This window comes from Aethalodelphis obliquidens, unplaced genomic scaffold (genome assembly GCF_003676395.1).
Source record: "Aethalodelphis obliquidens isolate GAN/ISIS:26980383/991018 unplaced genomic scaffold, ASM367639v1 scaffold11, whole genome shotgun sequence".
In the NCBI taxonomy this organism is placed as follows: Eukaryota; Metazoa; Chordata; class Mammalia; order Artiodactyla; family Delphinidae; genus Aethalodelphis; species Aethalodelphis obliquidens.
The window spans coordinates 12,151,485-12,168,795 of NW_020837955.1; the positions used below are offsets into that span (position 1 = coordinate 12,151,485).

A 17,311-nucleotide genomic window follows, 5' to 3' on the forward strand; every position below is an offset into this window, starting at 1 on the left:
CTGCCTTTCAGTACTGACTCTTAATAGTACTGATTAGTTTTGTCTGTTTGGGGCACTATTTATATGGAATCATATGTAGTGCATCTTTTTGTGTATCTCACTTCTTTCACTCATGTGATATTTTGGAATATTTCATTTGTGTTGCTGCATGTGGCTGTAGTTTATTTTCAGTTCAGTGTAGTATTCCATTATAAAATTTACTACAATTTATTTTCAGCTACTCAGAGACTTGTTTTTGCTTTCTTCTTGATTATTGACTGCAAATGTGACCTCTGAATAACTGAGGTGTTATTGTATGAATAAAATAAAATTCTTATTTATTTAATTTTTAGTGGTAAATATATAAATTCATAAACTGGATATAATCATACTTTTAAAACTAGTAAGGTATTAGGAAGTTTAAAAATTTCTCATTTAAGTTATAACTTACATTATTTTACATATAAAGTTGATTTATTTCTGCTTTGCTATAACACTTGCAATATTATTTCTTGACTGATTAATTACATTTCAACTTCTGATTACTCATGTGCTTTGTACATAGTCTTGTGTTATTGGTGGAGTGTTCCTTTGTACAACTTCGTGTTTTATTTATGCAGCTTGGTTGTCATTTTTAAAAGGTATGTGACATTTATTTCTTTTGTCACTCATTACCACCAGCTTCTCCTTATCTTCCCCCCATTAGAGAGGGCTGCATAAAGCAGTTTCATGCTTGCAGCTGATTTAATACATTTGAATGACATAAAGTCCTGAAAGATAGATCAGAAAAAAGCAAAAAGCCAAAGCTTAAATATTTATTGAATAAATAATTAGTTTAATTATACAGAAAAGTAAAAAATGGGGATGATACTTCGCCAAAAATATAAAAGCTAACAGAAAAAAAAAAGTATTTTTCAGCTCTGTAAGCAAAAGAGGAAGATCACAAAATTTATGGACCCCATTGATACGTGAATGTGCTCAGCTTTCTGTTTTTCTGTAATTTATCATCAGTAGTCAGTTGCTTACAGCAAATGCCTCTTATAAAGGTGTGGAAAGCAGAAACAGAATAGGGAAGAAAATGGTTGAGGATACTTTAAAAAGCTGTTTATATCAGATGATGTGCAAACCTGATCACAAACAACCTAGATTACCTAAGAAGTGGCAGATGCTACTCCAAAGCCCCTAGACATTCTTAAAAACTTTTGAGATACAGAAGTCCCTGAAAACTGGAAAGGTAAATATGTAGCACTTGCCTTTTTAAAAGAAAAAGGAGGTAATTTGGTAATTTGAGAATTAGAAAATGATTCAATTTATAATGATTTACAACAGTCCCAGATAATCCAGAAGCTGGATTTTTAATTAGTGTAGACTCTGATTCTAGTTCAAAACATATATTGCCCTTTTTGGCCTATTGTTAGAAGTGGAGTAGCTTAGTAAGTGGCTCTGTGGTAGACTTAGGTTTTTCTAGGACCTACTTTGGTAAGGAGCAAGAAATGAAATACTTTGTCCTGGGACTTCCCTGGTGGCACAGTGGTTAAGAATCCACCTGCCAATGCAGGGAACATGGGTTCAATCCCTGCTCCAGGAAGATCCCACATGCCGCGGAGCAACTAAGCCCGTGCACCACAACTAAGCCTGTGCTCTAGAGCCCATGAGCCACAACTACTGAGGCCATGTGCCACAACTACAGAGTCCACATGCCGCAACTACTGAAGCCCGCGTGCCTAGAGCCCGTGCTCCGCATCAAGAGAAGCCACTGCAATGAGAAGCCCACTCACCGCAACAAAGAGTAGCCCCCACTCACCACAGCTAGAGAAAGCCCATGCATAGCAATGAAGACCCAACGCAGCCAAAAAATAAATAAATAAATACTTTGTCCTATCTAAAGTGAGGCTTTGATTGTGTCCCAAAGGACATTTTAAAAAATATATTTATTTATTTAGTTTCAGCTTCAGGAGTTGTGCATTGGCAGGCGGATTCTTAACCACTGCACCACCAGGGAAGTCCCCCAAAGGACATTTTTCTGGGACAAATCAATAATTGCTTGGGACTTTTCATCTAAACTGATAGTTTTGGACTGGGAGGATATATTAAATCATATTTATAGAGCAAAAATCTATTTCTATTGTACTGTGCTAGTTGCTGAGGAAGGGTTGTGGAATGGTTCTTAACCACTAGGATTTTTTAATCTAAAAGGGCAGATAACTACAAAGAAATAACCACAGTGTATAACAAATAGAAAAATGTGGTCCTGTAGACGTGTTTGATTTGGTTTTATAGCATTTGGAATCTCACCTTTAGATTCGATTTATGCTCCATAGTCATCCTGCCTGCCACAGTCACCTTGCCAGTCACACTCATTTATGTTTCCCTGCCTGGACCCTGAAGGCATTTGGGTATTGCATCAATTTGGAGCATGGATAGGGTTGCAATCAGCAGAGATGAGGGAAGGGAAGAACTGGTATAAACCCGTTCTTAGAAGCTGGAAAGCTCAAGATCAGAAAGTTCAGAGATCCTGAACCTAAAATGCAATGACCCAGCAGAAGGGATATAAAATCATATTTATTTATTTTGTGTTAATAAGCATGCATATTTTGTTTAAAAATCACGTTTGGTTTACATGTGTTTTGAATGTTTCTTCTGGGAGAAAATATAATTCTTTCTCGACAGTTGGTATCAGTTTCCTGAAATTCTGTCTTCAGCTTCTTTTTCTCTCATCTGAGCCGTAGCTTTCTGTGTGCTACTTTAGCTTTTATTATCTTTTTTTTTTTTTAATATTTATTTATTTGGCTGCTTCGGGTCTTAATTGTGGTACTCGGGATCTTCAGTCTTCGTTACAGCATGTGGAATCTTTTTAGTTGCGGCATGCAGGATCTAATTCCCTGACCAGGGATCAAGCTCGGGCCCCCTGCATAGGGAGCACAGAGTCTTAGCCACTGGACACCAGGGAAGTCCCAGCTTTTATTATCTAACTCTAGTTATCTTAAGAAGAGTTTTGGATTTGCCCCATGGCAATTGTTTAGGTATAATTAAATGTAACTCCTACAGTAATCTGTATCTCTAATGGAACAGTTAGTATACTATTTGTGACCTGTTGACTTTAGAGCTATGAGATTATGCATCCCTGATTTATACATGTTGACTATGTTCTTTTATGAAGAAATATCTTTTAGGGACTTCCCTGGCAGTCCAGTGGTTAAGACTCCATACTTCCACTGCAGGGGGCACGGGTTTGAGTCCCGGTGTGGAACTAAGATCCCTCATGCCCCGTGGCGTGGCCAAAAAAAAAAATCAAAGAGTTTTCTAGAACTTTATGAAAACTTCAGTTCTTATAATTAATATAAACTTTCTTTCACTTTTTACATTTGACCTCTTAGTTCATTGTGGAGCAGATCTTGAGCTTTGTTTAATCCAGAGTGTTATTGGTCAAGAGGTAATATATGATTTGCATGTATATAAGGCAACCAAGCATATCCTAAAACCTACAACTTTTATTTTTGAATCACAGTAATATTGTATAATGAAAAAACCTAGTGATAAGTAGCCATTTCATTAAATTAAGTTGAAGCATAAGGAAGCAAATCATTTTTCTTTTTTAATTGATTTAGGTGCCAAATATAAGACTACAACAACTTTCCTTAATTGTCACACTGATATCTAAAATATGTAAATAAAAAAATCGTAATTTTTAAAATTGGCTCCTCTTTCTGCCTGTCTGACTTTTTATGGTGGTACCACCATTTTTCTTGCTTCCTTTCCTGGAAAATCTGGAGTTATCTTAGATGTATTTCTTTTTAACTGCTCCTGTCATATCCCTTCCCGCATCATAACTGATTACTAGGTTTCTATGTTTAGTCTTATCTACTTTTTTTCCCTCTGTCTATAGTATCACTAGTGACGTTGACTAACGAGTTGGATGCTATATGCTACTAACATTTAGAAATTTCCAGATCAATAGCATAGGTTATCAAAGCATCACTTCTTGAATTAAGAGCAGGAAGAAATTAGCTAGGGAGGACACCTTCATTTTGACTATTCCAACTTCATCTCCTGCTTAGATTTTTAAGGCTCAGAAAAATGTCATAGAAGTGTTCCCCTTGCTCCAAATGAGTAATATTAAACGTAACCTTTCTTCTTCTAGAATGTTCAATAAAATGTTTTAAGCCACTTGTGTTAATCAAGGAAACTAAAAGAAAATTGACAAGAACTGATAGAAAACCCAACTCGAACCGTCTTAAACAATAGAGGGAAATTATTAGCCACTATGACTGGAAAGTCCAAGAATAGGTCAGATTCCATGTAAGGCAGAGCCAGCTACTCAGGAAATGTCACCAAGGACCCAGAGTCCTTTTATCTTTGAACTCCACTTTATGCAGTTTTGGCCTCATCTTCAGACTGTACATGGTGGGGCAGCAGCTATAGGCTTTCTCCTCTGGTAGTAAAATGGCTGCGAGGTCACAGTTCCAAACCTTATATCCTCATGCACTATCATCTAAAAGAGTGTGTCCCTCTACTAGCTGCTAAAGGAACTACCTGTGGGTAAGAGGATGACCATGGTTAGTTGACTTAAACTCATCAGGATCCATCCTTGGCACTAGATCAGTCCTATCCAGACCAAATAGAGCTGTGAATGGGAGCAGAGTGATTTTTCCAAAATGCATCTGGGGACTTTTCCAAGAAGGGGGAATGGATGATAGACAGTAAATCATAGATGTTTACTAAAATACTCAGTGATATTACTACTTATCTTTTATTCAGAACACACATGCTTATTGGTCTGTGAGGTCTAGCATGGAGTTTGTGCATATGTCTGTTTAAAAAAGTTCTTAGGGTGATTCTGTTGCACACCTGTGGTTAAGAACCACTGATAGGGCTTCCCTGGTGGCGCAGTGGTTGATAGTCCGCCTGCCGATGCAGGGGACATGGGTTCGTGCCCCGGTCTGGGAGGATCCCACATGCCGCGGAGCCACTGGGCCCGTGAGCCATGGCCACTGAGCCTGTGCATCCGGAGCCTGTGCTCCGCAACAGGAGAGGCCACAACAGTGAGAGGCCCGCATACCGAAAAAAAAAAAGAAAAAAAAGAACCACTGATAGCATGGTATCTCTTACTTCTTGTACATTGAAATAAAAAATAGTTCTCAAGTTATGTGGCATACATTTCTGTCTCCAGAGGGCACTGTTTCTTTAACAAGCAAAGGAGGAATTTAATTGCTTTGTTTATAAGCTGAATCTTTTAAAATTTAATTTAGGAGTTAGTTGATATGTTCTTGACTTTCTGGTCAGGTCATAAGGATTGAAGAGTATTTCAGTTTCACCTGTATTATAACTACCCAGGAAGTCCAAACTAATTTTCTTAACAGCCTCTGAATAACAATTAATGATCTCTTTTAGAAATATCTTACCAAATAATTCAGTGTATCCTTGTGTATAAATACAGGAAAAGTTACAATGAAATCTTTTTCTGTGTTTCTTTCCTTGCTCCTATTTCTTTAAAAATAAAATGTAGTGAGTCGGGTCATGCACCTGTTTTGTAATGATTATATTTGTCTGGTTTATAAAATAAGCGGAATCCTTAGTCCTTAGCAAAGTCCTTTCAGGTGTTAACTTTAAAACATGTTTCTGGACTTCCCTGGTGGCGCAGTGGTTAAGAGTCCGCCTGCCAATGCAGAGGACACAGGTTTGGTCCCTGGTCTGGGAAGATCGCACATGCAACTAACCCCATGCGCCACAACTACTGAAGCCCATGCTCTTTAGGGCCCGCATGCCACAACTACTGAAGCCCGCAAGGCTAGAGCCCGTACTATGCAACAAGAGAAGCCTCTGCAATGAGAAACCCGTGCACCGCAACTAGAGTAGCCCCTGCTCACCACAAGTAGAGAAAGCCTGCACAGAGCAACGAAGACCCAGTGCAGCCAAAAAAAAAAAAAAAAAAAGAAAAAACAAAAGAAACACGTTTCTGCCTAGAACTGCTGTCCGAAATTTTTCTTTCACACAGCACAGCCACTGACTGCCTTAGATTTCTTTGTTATTATAGCCTGTTGAAAGTATTAATAAGCTTCTAAAAATAAAAAATACTCCTCTCCCAAACTTCATTTAAATTTATCTTAATCTGGATAGTATATGGGAAAAGTGGAACCTGTTCTTGATGTCACCTCAGAAAAGTAGATCAATCAGCAAATTTCTAAATAGTAACAGCAAAACGTAATAAATAAATTTTGAGTTTTTTCTGTTTATTTTTGCTTAGTTCTTTTTTTAGAAAATTAGTGGGTTTTGAATCACTTTATCCAGAAAGCATATAATGACTTTATTTGACTATAATGTGAATAATTTCATCATCATCACTTGTATAATTTTTCTTCCTTCAGATAAATACAGCATTTGTTTTCTTTCATGACTTCAAATTTTCTAGATTTTTGGACCCTCTCTCCATCTCAAATTTTGGTTAATATTTTAATTGTCCCATATTGCTTTTTAAAAAATCTAGGAAAATGCGAAATAACATCTTCTTTATTTTAATGAAATTCTGTAGAGTAAAAAGGGAAATTAAGTATACCATTGATTTTAAAGGTAGATTTAAATTAGGATTTTAAAAGAATAGCCATTTAAAAAAAAAATCTAGAATTTCACCAAGTTGTTTAGCTCTGTGAGTTTGGAGGAAAGGGGTCCCTTGATACTGGTTTTTAAAATTTTGTCAGGTATCTTGTTCCCTTTTTGCCTATGTTAGAGGCATCCCAGAAAAGCAAGAGAAATCATATGTAGCAGTCTGAGTGCAGCAGATAGGGAATGTAGTAGAAGATGGGAGCAGTGAGACTCCAAATTTTCTTTGCCTGGTGATAGAAGGGAAGTGGGTTGAGCATTATGGGATGCTTATACAGTTCTGAGCTTTAAGCCTCCCTTATCCAGCTGCCTTCCAGAATTGCAGAGATTCAGTAAAGGTAGTGAGACATGAAACAGAGGGGTCTGATGATGAACACGGGCAAAATGCAAAGTGGTAATAATAAACACTTATATTGCTTTGAGAAATTGACATATAAGTGGGATCATTAATGTGTGTAATGGTTTAGTTCTGTAGCCATAAGCATTTGCCATCTTGGGTACCTGCCCCTAATGCTGTTCAGCAGGCTAAAGAGAGATATATATTATTGCCATGACTAATTGCTGCACATTAAACATGACCCCCTTTCCATCTCACCACTGTTTCATGTTTTAAAAAATTATTCTGTGAATGTTTAATACCCAATTTTTTTCTCCCTTAAATGCAAATAACTACAATTAAGTTAAGCTAATTGGGCAATTTGAAAGGCTTGAGATTATACTAATTGTCTCAATACAGTTCACTTAAGAACTGTAAACATTTATTGAGCATTACTAAGTACCCAACACTAGTAGGTGCAAGGAAACTAACTTTTTTTGAGCACCTACTAGGTACCAAGTACTGTTAGGTATTTTACATTAATGGTAGAAACTTGTGTAATGCTCAGAACAGCTCTCTGAGTGATGATGATGCTCTTTTCATAGATGAAAAACTAGGATTTACAAAAGTTAAGTAATTTGCTCAAGATGTAAAGATAGTGAAATAGTGGCCATCGAACCTCTTCTTATTTTCTCAAACCCCTGGCCCGTATTTTTTATAGATAATTTTTCCATTACTCATTATTAGCAAGATGGTGATTTCTTTTAATGACTACAAATTTCTTGACACTTCTGTCCTTAAGAAGTGGGGATCTATGTCCCCTCCCCTGGAATCTGGGCAGGCTTGTGACTGCTTTAACAAGTAGATGACAGGGAAAACAATGTTGTGAGACTCTGAGGCTAGGACACAAAAGGCAATGTTTCCACCTTAATGCATGGAACACACATGCTTGGAGGCCTGAGCTGCCATGTAAAAAGTCCAGGTACCCTGTAGCCACCATGCTGTGGGGAAGCCAAGCCATATGGAGAGTCTGCCTATCCAGACATGTGAGTGAAGAAACCTCCAGGTGATGCTAATCACCCGCTGTTGAGTCTCATTCTCAGCCTTGAAGTCATCCCAGTTGAGGTCCTGGATAGAGTGGAATGAAGTCATCCTTACTGTTCCTTGTCTGCATTCCTAACCCATGGAATCTGTGAGCATAATAAAATGCTTGTTATGTTAAGTCACTAAGATTTGGGGGGTAGTTTGTTACTCAACAATAGTAACTGGAACAGCAAGTGACATAAACCTTTCCAGCCCGCATGATCTCTCCTTTTTCACTACACGTTTACTACACATGTAGTCATTACTAATTTGTTAATATTTATTCATCCTTTGATTATTTCATTTGAGGTACTTTTCTATCCCAACTAGGTTATAAACTTCTTTGAGGCAGGAGTGATTAAAAAAATTTTTTTAACAAGTACTCATCAACTGTCTACTCTGTTGCAAGCACTGTTCTAGGTACTGAGGATTAATCAGTGAACAGAAACAGATGCAAACTTTCTGCCTTAATGGAGCTTACATTTTAGTGGGTGTTTTGTACCTACATTACCTAAGAGTATCAAATTTATAGTGGCTGATACAGTGTTATTGATAAACTCTAATGTTAAACTCCTCAATCTTAAGATTTTTCTGAGTAGAGTTGCATTGCATTAGAAATTTTAACAGAGCTTAAGTTGCTGTAGTTAATTTTATTTTGAGTCAGAACTCATTTAGCTACTGTCATATTTAATAATTATTAAAATTTCAGTTAATAACATTACCTTATCTTAAATTCCTGTTTATTTAAAACAATGTTTGTTTTCCTTTATAGTTGAGAAGAGACACTGTTGAAAGTTTTTGTTATCGTGTCAAATTTGTGTTAGACCTCTGAGTAGGGAGAACAGAAAAATCTTTCTTGGAATTCCTGTTTCAATCCTACTGTGTAGGCAAGCATGCAAATGGAAAGATACCTACCAGTAGTTAGTTTTCTTCAACCCAACGTGAGTAGTAAGTGGTTAGACATTGTGAAAATTAGAGAGGGAGCCAAAAATCATTGAAATGCGAAAATGGTACGTTTTGATTATCCATGTTTACCTTCTCTTACACTGTTCTTTTTTTGAAAATTTCTTAAGGCACACAAACCAAGATAGCAAAGTAAGAGTTCCTGATTATATTTTTAAAAGTTACAACTCAAATGACATCCCTTCTACAAAGCTTTTTATCAAATAAGAAGTAATTATTTCCTCCTTTGTTTACTCAGCATGCTTTGTTTTAAACCTCTAATGTAGCACTAATCATGTTTTGTAATATTGTATCTCTTCCTGGATTGTGAGATCCTTGAGGGTGGGAGATATCTGTGTCTTTGTACTGCTGTTATTCATAGACATGATATAAATGATATATTAGGTTAAATTGTATGCAAATATATTATGGGACTGATAATGGTGAGTGATACTTAGGTCTCTTCTTAGTCAAGATATGAATCTAAATAAATAATAGTTGTTTTTTTTTTTCTTTTTGGCCGTGATGTGTGGCTTGCAGGATCTTAGTTCCCCGACCAGGGATTGAACCTGTGCCCTCGGCAGTGAAAGCTCAGAGTCCCAGCCACTCGACTGCCAGGGAATTCCCAATAAGTATTAGTTTTGCCAGAAATATCACATTGCCACCACCACTGCCCCCAACCACCATCAAATTAAATCTCGCTCTCAGCTCTACTAGCCAGAGTGGCAAGTTGTCCACCCTCCTTAAGGTGATAAAAGGAATTCCAGGGCCTTTTACAGTCTAAAAAAAAACTGAGAGAAAGGCAGAGATTGTTCTAGTTTTAACTTTCAAAATGCTTTTTGTCCAAGTCTGTGTGATCCTTTAAAAGAGAAGCATAGGCGTGAAGATCTTTTGCCTTGGTTCCAATAGACACAATGCCTAATCTTCAGTCCCCCAACATCCCTCATGCTGTTCTGTCAGAGTGCTGCTGTCTAAGTGAGAACCCACAACTCTTATTTCTTCTTCTAGCTTCTTAAGTTGGAAGTTTAGGTTATTGATGTGAGATCTTTCTTCATTTATAATATAGGCATGTATAGCTATAAATTTCTCTCTAAGCACCTCTTTCATTGTATCCTGTACGTTTTGATAGTGTGCTTTTATATTTGTTTATCGCGATGTTTTTTGTTTGTTTGTTTTCTTGGCCTCACTGTGCGGCATGTAGAACTTCCCCGACCACATCGAATCTGCGCCCACTGCAGTGGAAGCGCTGAGTCTTAACCACTGGACCACCAGGGAAGTCCCTCAAAGTAGTTTTTGATTTTGATCATGATTTCTTCTTTGACCCATTAGTTATTTATTGGAGTCTCTTGTTTAACTTCCATGTATTTGTGAATTTTCCAGCGTCTTCTGTTATTAATTTCTAATTCCATTCCGTTGTGGTCAGAGAGCATACTTTGTATGATTTCAGTACTTTAAAGGTTGGTTTTACGACCTAACGTATGGTCTGTTCTGGATAGTGTCCTACGTTCACTTGAGAATAATGCATGGTCTGCTAATGTTGAGTTGAATGTTCAGTAGATGTCTGTTAGGTCTAGTTGGTTGATATTGTTGATCTAATCTTCTTTGTCTTCTGCCTACTCAGATTTGCTGTTGAACCCCTGTAATGACTTTTTCATTTCATTTATTGTATTTTTCAACTGCAGAAATTTTATTAGGTTCTTCTTTTTTAAAAGTGATTTCTGTCTCTTAATTTATAGTCAATTTTGTGAGGTATTGTTCTCATATTTTCCTTTAGTTCTTTGGTTATTTTAAATAGCTGATTTTAAACCTTTGTCTTACAGACCAGTGTCTCATAGTTTCTTGTTTCTTTGTGTAACTTGTAAATTTTGTTGAAAACTGGACATTTAAAATAATGTAACATGGATGGACCTAGAGATTGACATACTAAGTGAAGTAAGTCAGACAGAGAAAGACAAATATATGATTTTGCTTATATGTGGAATCTAAAAAAAAGGTACAAATGAACTTATTTGCAAAACAGAAGTAGAGTCACAGATGTAGAAAACAAACATATGATTACCAGGGGATGGGGGGGCAGGGATAAATTGGGAGATTGGGATTGAGATATACACACTACTAATAGTAAAATAGATAACTAATAACCTACTGTATAGCACAGGAGACTCTACTTAATACTCTGTAATGGCCTATATGGGAAAAGAATCTAAAAAAGAGTGAATATATGTATATGTATAACTGATTCACTTTGCTGTACACCTGAAACTAACACAACGTTGTAAATCAACTATACTCCAATAATATTTTTTAAATAAATAAATTAATTAAATAATGTAATGTGGCAATTCTGGAAGTCAGATTCTCTTCTCTCCTCAAAGTTTGTTGTTTCTTCTTGGTGGTTGGTTGGTTGTTTCATGACTTCTCCGAATTAATTCTGTAAAGTCTGTATTTTTTGTTGTGTGTGGCCACTTAAGTCTCTGCTTGGTTAGCTTAGTGGCCAGCTAATGATTGGACATAGATTTCCTTAAAAACCTGGAACCAATCAGTCTCCCAGTCTTTGCTAAGGAACTCTCTGTGTGTATTGGGGCATGCCTTCAGCAATCAGGCATTTGACCACTCTGCATTAGCCTTCACTTCCTGCTTGCCCAGAGCTTCGGGGTCAGCTGTAAATGAGAGCTTAGAGCTTTCTCAGGTCTTTCCTGAGCAGGTGAACAGCCCTACGCATGTACATAGTCTTCTAGGTTCCCAGGAATATGTCAGAGCTTTTCAAAGCCGTCTGTGGACATCTCATTCCCCAGTTTTTCCTTTTAAGCTTTTTGGTTAGCTTATTGTATACCCTAGCTATTATCTACCACCTGAGGTATCTGTGATGTTAAACAATTGCCTATAATTGTTTTTAACAAATGCCCCCAAGAAAAAGGCTTTCTGCTCTGGACAATCACCAGTTTAGGTCATATAAAGACATCTCTGCAAGTGATGTCTTCCAGGGAACCACCAGATAGGTCAAATAATGATAATTTTCTGGGAATGTGGCTTTGAAGGAACTCCAGTCCATTCTGCCCCACTTTGTTCACTGACAGGCTGCTGGTTTGCACCACAGTTGTGGGATGTTGATTTTCAAGGATACTGTGGAGCTGGACCCGGGCAAGGAGAGTGGAAATGGGGCACATCAAAACATCACAAAGCTTGTTTCCTTACCGAGATTCAGAAATTTTTCATGAATAATGCTGCTTGAATTGCTACAAGTTTTGAATTAATTTCCAGACTTCTAGAAAAATTGATTTTTGACAACTTTTGCTAGTTTTCTTGATGCTTTTATGGATCAGAAAATGTTTGTATATCCTTACTCTGCTATTTTTGCATCACTCCCTTTGTTTCTTTTCTCCTCCTTTGAGAAGTTAACTATTTTGCGGGCAGCGGTGGGGGTGGGGGGCTATTTGACTCAAAACACCAGTAAGTTTCATTTCTTCTGTGGTGGTCCAACTTAATTTCCCTCAGTGAGTCAACAGATGGGAGTGGTCTTCTGCATTCTTGACAACTTCCGTTTTCCATTTCTTAGAGCTGTGAGAACAATTCAGAATTGATAACTAATAAGTTCTACTACCAGATAAAGACAAAAAAGGTGATAGTAAGTTTGGAAAAAAAGTGATATCTACTCAAATAAATAAAGTACTTCCAGCCAAAAATCCAACAGTTTTCTTGGACTTTGAATAAATATTTAAAATGTTAGACCAAAGAAAAATAAAAAACAAAATTTAGAATTTTAAGAAAACTTGTTTTATTAACTGCTTCTATAACTGTTTCTTACTTTTTATGTTGTCTCCTGTCAGGATGCCCGACATGCAGCAGAAGGAGAAATATATACCAAACTTAATCAGAAAATTGATGAATTTGTTCAGCTTGCTGATTATGACTGGACAATGTCTGAGCCAGATGGAAGAGCTAGTGGTTACTTAATGGATCTTATTAATTTTTTGAGAAGCATCTTTCAAGTGTTTACTCATTTGCCCGTAAGTATAAAAAAAATTTCAAAAAATTGTTATAATTTTGCTTTTTGAAGTATATTTTAGAATTCAATTTTAGTTGGAGGCTTACTTGTTTAAACCAACTTCCTAGCTTGAATATTTCTTTTCTATTTTTATAAATCAATTTGTGAAGAATCTTAGCCATTTTTTACTGAGTAAAAATTGGTATATAACATTTATATAAATTTCAGATGTATAACATTATAAATCAATATTTTATACACTACAGTGACCACCACTATAAGTCTAGTTACCATCCCCCTCACCCACTTCACCCTCCCCCCGACCCCTACCCCTCTGGTAACCACCAATCTATTCTCTGTATCTTTGAGTTTGTCTTTATTTTGTTTGATTCCACATACAAATGCAATATACAGTATTTGTCTTTCTCCATCTGACTTATTTCACTTAGCATAATACTCTCAAGGTCCATCCATGTTGTCACAAATGGCAAAATTTCTTTCTTTTTTATAGCTGTATAGCATTCTGTTGTATACATGTGCTACATTTTCTTTATCTATTCATCCATTGATGGACACTTAGGTTGTTCTCATATCTTGGCTATTGTTAATTATGCTTCAGTGATCATAGGGGTGCATATACTTTCAAATCTGTGTCTTCCTGTTTCTCCAAATAAATATGCAGAACTAGAACAGCTGGATCATATGGCAGTTCTACTTTTAATTTTTTGAGGACTCTCCATACTGTTTTCCATAGTGGCTGCACCAGTTTACATTGTCACCAACAGCATGTGAGGGTTCCCTTTTCTCCACATTTTCTCCAATACTTATTATTTCTGGTTGTTTTGATAATAGCCATTCTAACAAATGTGAGGTGATATCTCATTGAAGTTTTGATTTGCATTTTCCTGATGGTTAGTGATGTTGAACATCTTTTCATGAGCCTGTTGGCCATCTGTATGTCGTCTTTAGAAAAATATCTATTCAGATCTTCTGTCCAGTTTTTCAGCTGTTTGTTTTTTTGTTGTTGAGTTGTGTGAGTTCTTTATATATCTTGGATATTAACCCCTTATTGGGTATATGATTTGCAAATATCTTCTCCCATTGCCTTTTCATTTTGTTGATGGTTTCCTTCACTGTGCAGAAGCTTTTTAGTTTCATGTGGCACATTTATTTTTGCTTTTGTTTCTCTTACCTTTGGAGTCAGATCTAAAAAACATGGCTAAGACCAATGTCAAGGAGGTTACCTCCCATGTTTTCTTACAGAAATTTTATAGCTTCAAGTCTTTAATCCATTTTGAGTTAATTTTTGTGTATGGTATAAGATAGTGGTCTAGTTTCATTTTTTTGCATGTGGCTGCCCAGTTTTCCCAACACCATTTATTGAAAAGATTCTCCTTTCCCCACTGTATGTTCTTGGCCTCTTTGTTGTAAATTAGTTGTCCATGTATGTGTGGGTTTATTCCTGGACTCTCTATTATGTTCCACTGAACAGTGTGTCTGTTTTTGTACCGGTACCATGTTTTGATTACTGTGGCTTTGTAGTATAGTTTGAAATCAGGAATCATGATACCTCTTTAGTCAGTTATTTGAAATTTTAATTTGTTTTACTTTTTAACCCAAATAACTACAACTCTCTTTCCACCAAACCCAAAACAAAACCCTGAAGTTGACAGCACAGGCTTAAATAGAAATAAACTCTAATAGGAGTAGTTTTTATGAAAGTCAATATAATCAATGCCTTTTCCTATCAGAAAAGGCCAAGAAATTATTGGATATTTTTAGGCTAGAGATTAAAAGTAAAATAGGAACATTGTTCTATACTAATATATAGTCATAGTACATCTATATCTTGAATAATCTGTTGATGAAACATTAAAAAAAAACGATGTAACAGGGATATTTGAGCGTGAATAGGCTGAAACACTGGATTCTTCAGAAGAGGGATGCAAAGGGAATTCCCTGGCGGTCTAATGGTTAGGACTCCATGCTTTCACTGCTGAGGGCCCAGGTTCAGTCCCTGGTTGGGGAGCTAAGATCCCACAAGCCGCACGGTGCGACCAAAGGGAAAAAAAAAAAGGAAGGCAAAGATCAAAGAGATGATGGTAGGGTGCACATTCTCTCATTAGGTATATTTAACAAATGAACTACTGTTAAAATGTGAATGGAATAGTTTTGTACAAATAAAATAGGGAGAAGTTTTGACCTTTTTATAATCTCATGATAAGATGTAGCTAGACACAAAAAAGTTTAATATGGAGCCTACCCAACTGCTTCCAACCATCTCCCTTGTTTAAAATGGAAAAAAAAAAAGTTATTCTCCTCACGCTTCACTCTTTCCCCATCAAAGGGCCACTTAGAATAGTTGAAGGAAGGTGTTGCTAAAAAATAAATAGAAGAATTTCTTAAAGAGATTTTAACAGTGGATTTGTGCCAAAGAACTTTTAGAAGCTTACCCAGGGATGATACTATATTCCTCACTGTTGTCCTTGAGTTGAAAAAGAGAACGTGTGTGTGTGTGTGTGTGTGTGTGTGTGTGTAATTTTTATATCAATTAATTTCAAAAAAGTATGCATTAAATAATTGTTGAATTAATTTGAATTCACCTTGTCAATGTAAATCTCCGTGCTTCCAGCCAAAACCAATCCTCAAGAATAAACACATGCACATGTGTGCACACATACACAAGATACACACACATCGTGTTTCTATCGTTGCAGTATCTGCTTCGCAGGTTGACATGAGATGATGGGTAGGGATTTTGTGCATAACTAGGGTAAGACTAAGAGAGGTTATATGTTAGAAATGTTTTGGGTTAATGGCTCACCTCAGGAGACTGACATCTAGAGGGAAATCCTGCTTTTTCATTGGACATACTCTGGTGACATTGAGAATAACAGATTCCTGTCACTCATCTGATCTATTATGATATTTTGTATAGTTTTAGGTGAATCTTTGTGTGCCATTTTGGATGTTTATGTCATCTAACATGGGTTTTTCTGCAAAGAAAATACACTTTTATACAATGTAGACCAACAATAGATGTAGTATATGACCAAATAAGAAAATTATAGTTTACAGCTAGGAAAAGAAAAAAATGGTACTAACAACAGTATATTCTTATTCAAGGGATGAACTAAAAGTATAATTCCCAAGCAAAAATATTAAATTATTGCCTATGGTAAATTTTAGCAAGATTGATAATTATATTATGGCTTAGTGTATTAATTCCCTGAAATCCTGAAATTGTATAAAATATCCAGTTAATTTGTGTTCTTTCAAGCAAAGAACAGAGGCAATGTTATTAAATGTATTATTTTTCTAAGCAACATATGGCATTATATAAGCTACCATTTTTATTTAAATGTTTTAAGCTGAAAACAAATCCTTGTCTTCAGGTTACTTTTGTACCCAAATAGAAAGAGGGGCCAGTTTTGGACTCTTTCAAACTAAAAGAATCTTCAGAAGATATTTATTTATCAGTCCCAAGTCGATCAGCTTATCAATGTATAGACATGAGGAATTACATGGGGGAGCTAGTTTTGGCTCCATGATTGTTGGTTTTGGCAGTGTTAATAAACAATGCCATGATTTTGAGTCAATGGGAGCTATGAAACCAAGGGTCACTCTTTCAAATAGTGCAAATAGTGCCAGTACTGCAAATAATTGGACAGAGAAGTAGGTTCTGTGGGATAAAGATGACTCTCTTGCCCCCGACCCTAAAAAGTACCTAAGACTTTTAGTTTAAAAGCTCCATTCTTAGCTTCATTGCATATTTATTTTTTGTCAGTCCCTACCATTGTTACCAAAGAGTATTTTCTCCATTAAAGGTAGTCATGATATGTAGTTGCTGACCACATTGCGTAGTAAAAGTTCCATTGGTTCTAGAAAAGTTATAATCCACCTAATAGAATTTTGTTCTCTGCTCACAGGGTATGAGAACAATAGAAGTTAATGGATAATAATGGTTTTGATGGAGCCCAGAGAAAGAACTTTATTGTTTTCTCTTTACTACTACACTGTGGTTGTGGTAGAAAGCTGCAGGATTTGGAAGATTACCAGTAATGTCTCCTTTAAATACCTCCTGTCTCTGGGGTTGGATGCATGAGAGTATTGGTATATTACTTCCCTCACCTGTTTCTCTTAAGAGTCAGCCAGTGCAAGCCTATGCAGAGGACGGAAAAGTAAAGAGCTTCCTTGCTTCCATGTTAAATTATCTCCTCATCTGCATTTCCCTGTGCTCTAGCAGAGAAGCCAGGCTCTCTACTGGCCATAGGAATTAACAGCAAGCTAAAAGGCAGTATTTATAATAATGATGTTAAGCTGCCCTGCTAAATATATTATCTGCCTCAAGGGAACTTGCCATTTTATGACTCAGAGCTAGACCCATTTATCTGTTATTGTTCTTAGGG

The 17,311-nt window shown here is 36.5% G+C and overlaps 1 protein-coding gene across 7 annotated transcripts in view; it reads left to right on the forward strand.

Annotated features, from left to right (window-relative positions):
- Nucleotides 1–17,311, forward strand: part of EXOC6 (exocyst complex component 6) — a 194,842-nt gene that overhangs the window by 105,803 nt on the left and 71,728 nt on the right. For all 7 annotated transcript variants that reach the window (XM_027112059.1, XM_027112058.1, XM_027112060.1 and 4 more), the window contains one exon: nt 12,745–12,924. In XM_027112059.1, coding sequence (XP_026967860.1) covers nt 12,745–12,924 — 180 coding nt within the window. The remainder of the gene's footprint in view (nt 1–12,744; nt 12,925–17,311) is intronic.